Genomic DNA, 12,451 nt, shown 5'->3' with positions numbered 1-12,451 from the left:
TTATACCAAACCTTCTCTGTTCCACTTACGGTGTGCGTTCTGTCTCCTGATTGGACCCTGACTGATCCAGTACAGCTGCAGAATCATCTTCCTCACATCCTTAGAATCCTGAAGCATTTGTGTCTCTTAAATTATATTAAACGGCGAACAATGGATTTATGACTTGCTAGCAATGGGTCATCCTCTCATTTCCATTCAGGACTGCTCCCCCACCCAGCATCCCTGCTCTTTGCTCTATTGACAGCAACAGTTCTCTGTACCCAGGACATTAAATATGCCCCCCTCACTAACATGCCCTTCTTCTGTCCTCTCACAATGGCGCGGCACTTACTAAGGGCGTGTGTGTGTGTGCACGCACGCGTATGCACTCATGCACATAATAGGCAGAATTACGTAGCCTGTTCCTACTCATTAAAAGTGAGAATTTAAGGGCGCCTGGGTGGCTCAGATGGTTAAGCGTCTGCCTTCGGCTCAGGTCATGATCCCAGCGTCCTGGGATCGAGCCCTGCATTGGGCTCCCTGCTCAGCGGGAAGCCTGCTTCTTCCTCTCCCACTCCCCCTGCTTGTGTTCCTGCTCTCACTATGTCTCTCTCTGTCAAATAAATAAATTAAAAATCTTTAAAAAAAAATAGATTTGCCTCTGCCATTTACTAGCTGGTTTCTACACCATTAAGTGGGAATAATCATATCGACTCCATAGGGCTATTGTAAAGATCTTAAAAATTAACATCCATACGAGGTGCTTAGCACAGTATCTGCCACATAATCAAGTTGAATCAAACTCTCTATATTTCAGTAAACAAATGACCAAATCTGAGGCAATTTAATAAAAACATGAGCTTTTAACCCACTTTCACTTGGTTGCCTCAACAGCTAAGCTAGTCTCTAATTGTCTTCGGGCCCAGAGAAGACTTCTCCAAGACTCAATGGGGAGGCCAAACATACTGAGTTCAAGGCCTCATTCCTCAGACTTGCCTCCTCTCTCTATCTTCTTCCAATCACTTTCTTGATATTGAAAGCTCCCTCTTGGTTTACCATTTTCTTTGCTCTGTATTTTCCTTATTTCCACCCCCTCAGAGGCCTCATCTCCTAGGTGATGGAAAAATGATCCTCCATGTACAGGTTGGCAAACTTCTTCTGTAAACGTCAAGAAAAAGATAGGGTTTCTGTCACAACTCAACTTTGCTGTCATGCACAAAAGTAGCCAAAGGCAATATGTAAAAAAGAGGCACATCTGTATTCCAATAAAACTTTACTTACACAAACAAATGGCAGACAGATTCGCCCTGTGGGCTATAGTTTGTTGACCTTTGATCTGTAGTTTCTCTGCCTTTATTTAGTCTTTGGACCTAGAGAGCTAAAGTATAATTTTGAGTTGGCCATTTTTCTCTGTATTTGGTCTTCAAAAGAGGAACTCATTTGTAGAACTTTGTCTCACCACAGGTAAAATCTTCATTTTGAACATATCCCCCATTCCAGTAGTACTTACTATATTTTATCATGTATCATGGCCCTTCATTGAATGGTTCTATCTGGCTCCCTGAGATTCTATCATCACAGGCTATTCACTATATGTATGTAGATGATTAGATACAAAAATACCTTTAGCTTGAATCTTAAAGCACTATGTAATTACTGAAAAAAATGGCAATGTGCTGAATAGCATTAACTATACAGTATCAATGAACAACTCAGATTAATGAGTCAGCATAATTTTTATACTTTGATGTAATATTAGGAAGTCCATAGTCTAAAATTTCTACTGCCTAAGTAAGAAATTGAACTGAATAATTTTTATTATCAAGAGAGAATAATTTCAAAATAATGATTATTAAAATGTTTAATATTAATTAAGTCATTGTTTTATTATGGTCAAAGAACTTGTCATCATTATGCAGTCATGGCTATATTGGGATTTTGGTTCTCTTAACTAAACTGTCAGTTGATATTTTGTAGGTTTTGCAATTCTTTCTGAATGCTCAAACATTATATAACATGATTATACTCATGGCAATCACTGTAGTGGACAATATAGGAGACTAGATAGAATTAGAGAAGTAACATCTTTCACCATATTTTGAATAATTACAGAATTAGTTTAATGTAATGAACAAATTTAGTATTGTTGAAGGTCATATGAATGAGAGAAATATTTTGTTGAAATTGTATAGATAGGGCATTTCTTTAATGTCATTTTTCTGAAATTAATTTCCTGAGCACCTATTATTCTGTTTAAATACATTTTAGAAAGATAGTCTTCCTTGACTGGTAGAAATTGCCAGTGAAAATATCTGGGCCTGGAGTTTTCTTTGTGAGAAGATTTTCTTTAAATGATTATAGGACTATTCGGATTCCCTATGTCTCCTGTAATGTAAATCTGGGCTGCAACTTTTATGGCAGGTGTGTGGGGAGGCATGGGAGGGGTGGGGGGCCTTCAGGCCCAAAGAAGACTTCTTCTGTAACCTGTTATCAGAGATCCCAAGGCATTTTCTTTTCATTCCTTTTCTTTTTCCTTTTTTCCTTCCTTCCTTCCTTCTCTTTTTTTCTTTTCTTTCTTTTTCAGTCTCCTGATAATGGAGAATGAGGTAGGTATTATTTTGGTTTGCCATTTCCCTCTAGCTGTAGCACTTTGAGATGTCAGCTTTATAGAGGTAGAGTCTTTCCATCTTGGGCATGTCTTGGGTTTTGACTTTTCTAACCCACACCCTAGGAGGCCAACAAAACCAAAGGAAAACTTCCTCAGTTTGGGGAATGCCCTCAGGGTAAAAAAGGTTCAGTGCTCAGCTCATCTTTCTGGATCTTCCCTTTCACTTAGCTTTTTGTCTTCATAATCTTTAATATTTTGTTTGTTCTTCAATGCTTTAAAGAAAATGCATTTTATTCAGAATTTTTGGTTGTTTTAAGCAGGATGATTCATCTAAATAGTCTACATAACCATATTCCCAGAAACGGAGGAAGTCTGCTCTGAGTTGTTCATGTTTTTCAAAGCTGCTTTTCATTTTAGACCATCACAATATCTTCTCAAATAACTTTGTTAAAAATATCCCATTTCTTCTACAAAAATACTATACAGGCTCACTGATTTGGTGTAACATAATTGGGAAAAGCTCATCTAAATTGCGAAAACCTCTAAGTGGTATGTTAAAATAAATTGTATACTTTGCACATGCTAAATAAAGCTAGCAAAATATCATCTCGTAGTGGTCCTTGGGGGAACTTGAACAGATAAGAATGATTTGCAAGCTCATAATTATGTGACTAAATAAAAAATGGTTCTCCTAAAAGGGCTTGAGGGTGCTTGGAAAGTTCGCTCTTGGTGTAACACTGTGGTAGTCTGTGCCAGTTGCTATAAAAAAATATCACCGACTGGATGGCTTATAAACAGTAGAAATTTACTGCTTATAGTTCTGGAGGCTAAAAGTCCAAGGTCAGTGTGCCATGTGGTTGTGGGAGGGCCCTCTTCTGGTTGCAGACTTCCTGGGATATCCTCTCAAGGCAGAAGGATCTAGGGATCTCTGTGGAGGCTCTTTTTTTAAGACACTAATCCCATCCAGGAGGGTTTCTTCCCTCATGACTTATAGGCACTTTCCAAAGGCTCCGCCTACTAATACCATAACTTGTGGGGAAGAGGCTCTGAACGCGTGACTTTGCAGGGACACAAACACTCAGACTACAGCAAGCACAGAGGGCCTTGATTTGAAGAAGTTGGCAAGGGATGACATAGTCTGAGGGGAGTGGAAGCCACTCTGTGGGACATTGGCCTAGGGAATGGTTCTCTACTGTGACTGCACATTAGATTCACCTGGGTTCTGGCTGGGACTGACAGCCTGAGATGGCACATATGGGGTAGAGTCCAGACGCCAGGGGTTTTTTTAAAGTTTGTCAAGTAATCCTGATGGGATGCCATGGCTGAGAATCACTGGACTAGACTGTGCCAGCAATGGGGTGATAATGCCATACCATTCTGGGTTCTGGCTGGGATGGTATCCCAAACTGTCCTATCTGGTGGATATGAATGCCGACAGATAGTCAGATGATATTCAACCTACATTATTGAGTACTGGAGCTGGAAGAGACCTGAGCAATCCTCTAGTACAACCTTTGCAAAGACTATTATGAAAGATTTATATAACAGGGAAAATACAAAAGTTCTCTACCATCCAAATACCAAATATTGAGTTGAATGTTCATGACATCTGAAAATTGAAATTGTTGTAACATTGCTGGGAGAAGAGAAAGCAGGCCACTTAGCTGATATATTTTAGCTGTACGTGGTCCATATGACTCCTTAAATAAGGTCAGATGGGAAGAGCAGGTAGACAGGGGGCCTACCTGTAGACTGCATCCCCGGCATTATTTATAACCATCTGGAGCTTCTTCATATTATTTTGGAGTCATGTGCAGATAGAAACGATGACTGTCATTCTTAATTTGAAAAAAACAATAAATGAGCCAACATTTCCCTCCATCGCCCTGCATGTATCTGATGCCTCAGCAGTCAGCCTGGGCTGCTTCTTCCTTCCCGACCATATTCTAGTTTTCTCACTCCCATGCACATGCTTTCTACCCCTCTCCTTATGTCATAACCCTCTTTCAAAATGTGAACAAGGAAATCTCATAAATTCTTTTTGTTCTATCTTTCAGAATTTGTGTTACTATAAACCCACATTTCAATACATTTGCGGTGCCTGACCTCAAAGACCAAGTCTACTCCATATTTACATCAACCAGTAATTAGCGAGAGCCTATTATGTGAAGGTGTAACAGTGGGTAAAATGCTAAGTGCTACAGTGGGTACAAAAAGATACCCCAGTATATGCCCTTAATGAACTAACATTCTTTCCCCTCCTTTGTGTCATGATCAACAATTATATAAGATTTTAGTCTCCCTACTGCTTTGCTCAATGCACATTTTTTTATCAGAAAGTTTCTGAGATAAATGAATTCTCAATTGGAATAGCTGCCCCCACCCCCACTCTCAGTCCTCTGCAGCTTTGCTACTGAGTTTGTGATACAGAATCAGCCAGGTAAGTAGGTCAGCTTTTGCCAAACTTACTACCTGGGATTTTCTTTCTTTGAAGTCCTCATACAGCCCAGCTATTCTTGTCAGACACAGGCAGCTCTTTGAATGACAGCTTCTCTCTAACCTCATTGCTCCACCACTACGCAAGGACCTCTTTCCGTCCACAAAATTTACTCCATCTAGGTCTCTTTTGAACTGCTCAGCTTATCATGTACTTTAGATTTGTAAAGACGCATAACTTCAAAGAAAGCGATTTTAAAAATGTAGTGGATTCTACTTCTCAATTTCAAGTGGCGTGTTTGTACTCTCTTAAAAAGTGACAATAGACTTTCTGGGTAGAATTCACTCAGAAAAATATAAATAAGCAATCTGACTAGTTTTGAAACTAGTGTAGTCATGATAATGTTAATACATTGAGTATGCCACCACTCCCGGTGTAACCAAAGGGTCACTGAGTCATTGTTTGCCTTCCCAACTTCTATTAGTTATTCTTTAGGCACATATTATACAAGTAGTATTCATTCAACAATATAAAACCAATTACCGATATCTTGATTAAATATGTGTTTATTATCCACAAAGAAATGTCACCAAATGGAACCAACTTCAGCTTGAGCAAAGATGGAGGACACTGAACATGGTTTCCAAGCTTCCTTGCCTTCTTTAGATGCATCTCATTAGCTAAAGGAAATAATTACCCAGGGCTGGAGGGAAAATGGGGTGGCAGTAAACACTAGTTGTGATGCTAATACCTACATCAATCAGTACTGTATTTCTTCAAGAGATTCACAAGATGCCAGAGTTGCTCAGGCCCAGGAGAAGATACAAAATAAACATGGTATTTTCTTAGGTCTTAGGAGTCAGGACAGAGTCTCTGGTGGGGGAGTTGGTCCATTTTTATAAATCATGGAAGGTATCTGAGATTGAGAAGGATGAAAATACCAAAAGTAGGTTTTAATTTTTCATGGCATTTGATTTTTTACTCCAATTAAAAAATGAAATAGAATGAAAATATTACATGGGAATTTATAATCCAGTCACAGTAAAATGTCATTTTACTGAATATTTGTTCAATAACAGTTAAGAAATTACAAACATTTTAAGCATTATACAATTAATGAAAAGATACTTACTTTGACTTTTAACATTTATGGGATGCCTTTGTGTACTAGGCATTGGAAAAGAGCTTCCAATCAAAATTTCCTCTTTGTCACTGTTTCTAAATCTAAAATCTAAAGAGATTTTCTGTCAGACTTAAAAATCCATTTACTTGCACATTACATTGAGAAAAAATCTCTTTGGGATGAATGTAAATGCAGAGTTTTAATCCTAGCAATATAGAGAATGCCTATTGTTACAACATTTAAATAACAATTTGTAATGTACCTACTAAGCTTTTTATTGTAAAATATACATAAAATTTGTCATAAGTGACATTTAGTACCTTCACCCTGTTGTGTAATCACCACTAATTAGTTCCAGAACATTTTTATCACCCCGAAAGGAAACTCCTTACTCATTAAGCAGTCATTCTCCACTCCCTCTTCCTCTCAGACTCTGGCTGCCCCCACGAATTTGCCTATCTTGTATATTTCATATAAATGGAATCATACAATATGTGGTCTTTTGTGTCTGGCTTATTTTACTTGGCATAATGTGTTCAAGGTTCATCCATGTTGCAGTATGTATCTGTACTTCATTTCTTTTTATGACTGAAAAATATTCTATTATATTATGTACCACAATTTGTTTATCTATTCATCAGGTGATGGACATTTGGGTTGTTTCTACCTTTTGGCTACTATGAATAATGTTGCTCCGAATATTTATATGCAAATTTTTGTTTGAACACCTGTTCTCAGGGTTTCTTATTTTGGTAGGGGGGATATACACCCAGGGGTGGAATTGCTTGGTCACATGGTAATTCTATGTTTAATTTATTGAGAAACTACCAAACTGTTTTCCACTATACCCATACTATTTAACCATCCTACCAGCAGTGTATGAAGGTTCCGATTTCCCCACATCCTCTCCAACACTTATCTTCTCTTTTTAAAATTATAGTCATCCTGGTGGATTTGAAATGGTTTTGATTACACTTCCCTAATGACTAATGATGTTGAGCGTCTATTCATGTGATTGTTGACCATTTTATACCTTTGTTGGAGAAGTGTCTATTCAAGTCCTTTGCCCATTTTTAAATAGGTTGTTTATCTTTTTGTTGTTGAATGTAGGAGTTCCTTATATATTCTGGATAGACTTTTTATATGATTTGCAAATATTTTTTCACATTCTGTGGGCTGTCTTTTCACTTTCTTGATCGTGTCCTGTGATGCATAGAAGCTTTTAATTTTGATGAAGTCCAGTTTATCTATCTTTTGTTGCCTTGTGTTTTGATGTCATATAAATGAAACCATTGCCAAATCCAAGGTGATGAAGATTTGTACCTATGTTTTCTTCTTAGAGGTTTATGGTTTTGGTTCTTATATTCAGATCTTTGATTTATTTTGAGTTAATATTTACACATTTGTGAATTAAATGTCCCATTTCATTCTTTTCCACATGAATATTGCTGTTGTAGCACCATTTGGTGAAGAGACTATTCTTTCTCTATTGAATGGTCCTGGCTCCCCTGTTAAAAATCAGTTGACCATAGTTTATTTCTGGACTTTGTATTTCATGCTACTGGTCTATGTACTTATCCTTATACCAGTACTACACTATTTTGATTACTGCAGCTTAGTAATATATTTTGAAATCAGGAAATGGCATTTGATTTTAACTTTAACTTTGTTCTTTTTAAAGATTGTTTTGGCTCTTTTGGGTGACTTCCAATCCCATATAAATTTTAGGATGAGCTTTTCCATTTCTGCAAAACAGGGCCAGTGGGATTTTGATAGGGATTGCATTGAATCTATAGACTAATTTGGAGACTACTGCCATCTTAACAATAATTCTTCTGATCCATGAATGTGGGATGTCTTTCCATTTATTTAGATCTTTATTTCATAAGTGTTTTGTATTTTTCAATGTGCAAGCCATGCACTTCCTTGGTTAAGTTTATTACTAAGTATTTTATTCTTTGTAATGCTACTATAAATAGAACTGTTTTTAAAATTTCCTTCTTGGATTTTTTTTGCCAATGTATAGAAATCACTTGACATTTCTGTGTTGATCTTGTATCCTGCAACATTTCTGAATTTATTTGCACTCAAGTTTTGTTTTGTGTGTGTATGTGTGTGTGTATTCTTTAGAATTTTTAATATATAGAATCATGTCAGCTGCAAATAGAGTAGTCTTACTTCTTCCTTTAAAATCGGGATTCCTTTTATATCTTTTTCTTGCCTAATTGTTCTTCCTAGAACTTCTGGTGCAATGTTGACTAGCAGTGGTGAAAGTGGGCATTTTCTTGATCTGAAGAAGATAGTTTTCAATCTTTTACCATTTAATATGTTGTTAACATGGGTTTTTCATGAATGCCTTTTAACAGTTTGAGGAAATTCCATTTCTCCCTAGTTTGTGGAATTTTTTTTTTTTTTACCATGAAAGGGTGTTGGATTTTATCAAATGTTTTTCTTATCAATTGAGATGATCATGTTGTTCATTCCCCCTTCATTCAATTTTTTTTTTTATAACAAATAGCTTTATTTTCATGTCATTGTCCAACTAGGACAATGTTGCTCCCTTCATGCTATTAATGTGATATGTTATATTGACTGATTTTCATATGTTGAAACATCCCCATATTCTTGCAATAACTATTACTTTGTCATAGTGTACAATCTGTCTGTGTCTGGCTTTGGTATCAAGATAATGCTGGCCTTATTGAATAAATTAGAATGTGTTTCTCCTATTTTTTTTTTTGGAACAGTTTAAGAAGAATTGGTGTTAATTTCTCTTTAAATGGTTGGCAGAATTCACCAGTGAACCCATCTACTGCTGTATTTTCTTTGTTGGGAATTCTTGATTATTGATTCAATCTCTTTACTTGTTATAGGTCTGTTCAGATTTTTTATTCCTTCTTGAGTCAGTTTTGGTAATTTGTGTGTTTCTAGGAATTTGTCCATTTCATCTACGTCATCTAATTTTTTTGGCAATAAAGCCTTTTTGATAAATAAATCTGTTTATGGTTCAGTCATCCAAAATACCATGCAATCCATCTAATATTTATAAAATGTGAAGTATATATCGTGTTTTCTTGCATTTACTTTTCTAAAGCAAATTTGTACGTAAAATTCTATAAGAGATTTAAACAAAATTTCCCCAATGAGACTAAAGAACCAAAATTTTCTGAGAGGGGTATAACTGGTATAAATTTTACTTCCAAAAGCATAAACCTTCTTCATTTTCTTTTTATTAAAATAAATGATTCCTCATTTATTAAAATGAAACCTCTCTTTTTCTACCTAGAGAAAGAAATAAGAGTATGGACTCTCAAGTGCAGAGTGCCTGCATTCAAATTCCTGTCCTACCACTTACTTGCTATATTATGATCTTGGGGTTAACTTCTCTGTGCCCCAGTCTCCTCATCTGTAAAAATGAGAATAATAATGGAACCTACCTCATAAGGTTGTTGTGAGGATTAAGTGCATTAATGCGTGCAAAAAACTTGGTTCTTAATTCATAATAAGCATTCAATAATTACTAACAAATATTATTTTTATAAGGTATCACTAATTGAGGTTAAAATAAAGAGCATCTAGGTATCATCATCAATGAACAAGCAAGTATAAGTCAAGGCAGCAATGTTGGATGATGGATACAAAGAAGAGTCGTATTTTCCTCCAGAGTTATAAGACCCCAGACGAGAAGAATGAATGTTTTGGCGAGCGTTCTGTCACCAGAAAGAATTGGTTCTCTTTATTAGTATTCAGGAAAGCAGGTCCTCTTGACCACAGTTGACCTTTGAACAATACAGGTTTGAACAGTATGGGTCCACTTAGATGAGGATTTTTTTTGATAAATACAGTACAGTACTGTACATATATTTTCTCTTCCTTATGATTTTTTAAATAACATTTTCTTTTCTGTAGCTTACTTTATTGTAGGAATACATACAATATACAAAATATGTGTTAATCAACTGTTTACATTATTGGTAAGGCTTGGTCAACAGTAGGCTGTCACTGGTTAAGTTTCAAGGGAGTCAAAAATTGTATGCAGATTTTTTGCTGTGCAGGGAGTTGGGCCCCTAACCCCTGTGTTGTTCAAGCGTCAACTGTACAAAACTGCATTAAAAAGGTCCTCTATCAAGGTAGAAAAATCAAAGGCACTGTTCATGAATCCCATAAGGAAAGGAAGGTCCTCAGAGAGTGGATGGTGAGTGTTCAAAGGAATAATCACAAGTATAAATCCTTGTATTGTACAAGTATAAATTCCTTTCAAATCACAGGCCTGAGCCTCCCCAAGAAGGTGATGATGTGCTAACACATTTCTGCTTTTGATTTTTTTGTTTTGTTTCCTGTAACTTTTCCTCTTCTTTTCCTCTCTCTTCCCCTAAATACATAAATATACTCTAAGGCTGATCCCTCCTTGTCATGAAAATAATTGAATTTATATCCATAATATAATGAATATAGAAAACATTAATGTATTTTTCACTATTATTTTCTTTGTGGCCACACCAATAAGATGACCACAAGATTTGCTTTGGGAATGGAAGTATTCAGTTTCTTGGTTTCCAGGGTAGAAACATTTCAAGAGCATTCAAAATTGGCTGCCTCCCACCCCACCCGCCCCACCCCCCACCAAAAAAAGAGTTGGTTTAATTTTTTAAAGAAAGCAACTAAAATGAAGTCTACCTTGATATAAAATGTAAAAGCACATTAACCACAGTTCTGTATTTTAAAAGATGGGTATTTAGTTTATACTCATTTTTATATTAAGACATAAATTAATGATTTTTATATCTTAAAGGATTTATCATAAAATGTTACTGCCCAGTGCATTTTTGCCGACAAGAAACAATTCACTGAGAATATTAACATTCACATGTGTAATTGGAGTTTACAAATGTACAAAACTTTGGGTAATAAACACTTCAAACTTATTTTTCAAACATTCAATAATCCCATTCCCCTCAAACTATTTGATTACAAAGAAGCACAAAGGGTTACTAACTGCAGCAAAATGTGAGAAACAAAGCAAGGGAGGCAAATCCAGACTTAAGAACATAAAAATATCCAAACAGTTTTGTCAATATCAAAATCAAAACATCTTATATAATATAAAAGAAAACAAATCCATATAATTAAGTGCTACTTGGGTGAAAGAACATTTTAGGGCATATGACATTCATTTCCTCTACATAAATTTGCATATCTTTTATTTTTTTTAAGATTTTATTCATTCATTTGAGACACAGAGATACAGAGAGAGAGAGAGAGAGAGAGAGAGCATGAACAGGGGGAGAGGCAGAGGCAGAGGGAGAGGGAGAAGCAGACTCCCTGCTGAGCCAGGAGCCCGATGTGGGGCTCGATCCCAGGACCCTGGGATCATGACCTGAGCCGAAGGCAGACTCTCAACCATCTGGGCCACCCAGGCACCCCCATAATTTTGCATATCTTAAATTTAATGCAAAACACTATGTTTCAGTTCCAATTTGAGAATATCATAATGCATAGCTCTTAGTGAATCTAAATATAATAGGATGAATATTTTAAAAGAACCCAAAGATCATTTCATTTTCATTTGGTCATTATTGTTTTAACTCTCATTTTTCTTTATTCATGAGACTAAGCCGACTGAGAAATAAAATCCACAATCAAAGCATATATAATGCAGCTATTTCTGAAAACTGAATATCAGCATAGTGTTTAGTATGTCATTAAAGCAGCGGTTGTGGTTAAATGAACAAATGGATAAAAATTACGGCAACTAATGTACGATAAAGTTACAAAGCAAACGTTCAAAGTGTTATCTGGCATATATGCACTGTAGTAAAAGAAATCTGGATAAAGTGAGTAAAATGTGATTGATTATTAATAAATGACATTCCCAGCTAACACTGGGTCGTGTTGAGGAGCAGTGCATTTGTCCTCATATGTTATGTCGGGAACATATGCTCACAGTCCACCAGCTGTAGCCTGGATTTGCTGAGAAATGACTTACTGAGAAATGTAGGATTTAATCCTGGGTCATCCTCTTGTTCCTCCTCTTCGCTTTGAGATTGGGCACTCTGTGCCCAGGAATGCGGCATTGCAAATTGGCTAAAAATGTATCCATTGGTAGGAGAATAATTTTACTAAATTCATGAGGCAGATGAAATCTTCATTTAGAAAACAAAGCACTATGTTATAATTTGACAGTTACAACGCAAGCCCCAGCTCTTCCTAGGCATAGTGGAGCAACCTAAAATAAAAAAGCAAAAAGACATATTTGTTGGGTATGTGGGTTCAACTGTTGATAAAGCCATACTAGTTGGTAAAA

The 12,451-nt window shown here is 36.2% G+C and overlaps 1 protein-coding gene across 8 annotated transcripts in view; it reads right to left on the bottom strand.

Moving 5' to 3' along the window:
- Positions 1-4,335: 4,335 nt before the first annotated feature.
- KLHL5 (kelch like family member 5) overlaps positions 4,336-12,451 on the bottom strand; it is a 90,302-nt gene continuing 82,186 nt past the window's right edge. For 6 of the 8 annotated variants that reach the window (XM_064584379.1, XM_045881311.3, XM_045881309.3 and 3 more), the window contains one exon: positions 4,336-12,373. In XM_064584379.1, the coding sequence (XP_064440449.1) occupies positions 12,317-12,373 (57 nt within the window). In that variant the 3' untranslated portion in view covers positions 4,336-12,316. The remainder of the gene's footprint in view (positions 12,374-12,451) is intronic. The other 2 variants (XR_008506611.2, XR_008506612.2) reach the window with 2 other exon arrangements.

Source organism: Mirounga angustirostris, unplaced genomic scaffold, assembly GCF_029215605.1.
Source record: "Mirounga angustirostris isolate CCGP_5_RB_7025 unplaced genomic scaffold, mMirAng1.0.hap1 SCAF_2, whole genome shotgun sequence".
NCBI classification, from domain to species: Eukaryota; Metazoa; Chordata; class Mammalia; order Carnivora; family Phocidae; genus Mirounga; species Mirounga angustirostris.
Note: the sequence above shows the minus strand (reverse complement) of the source record. Positions and strands in the feature narration are given on the sequence as shown.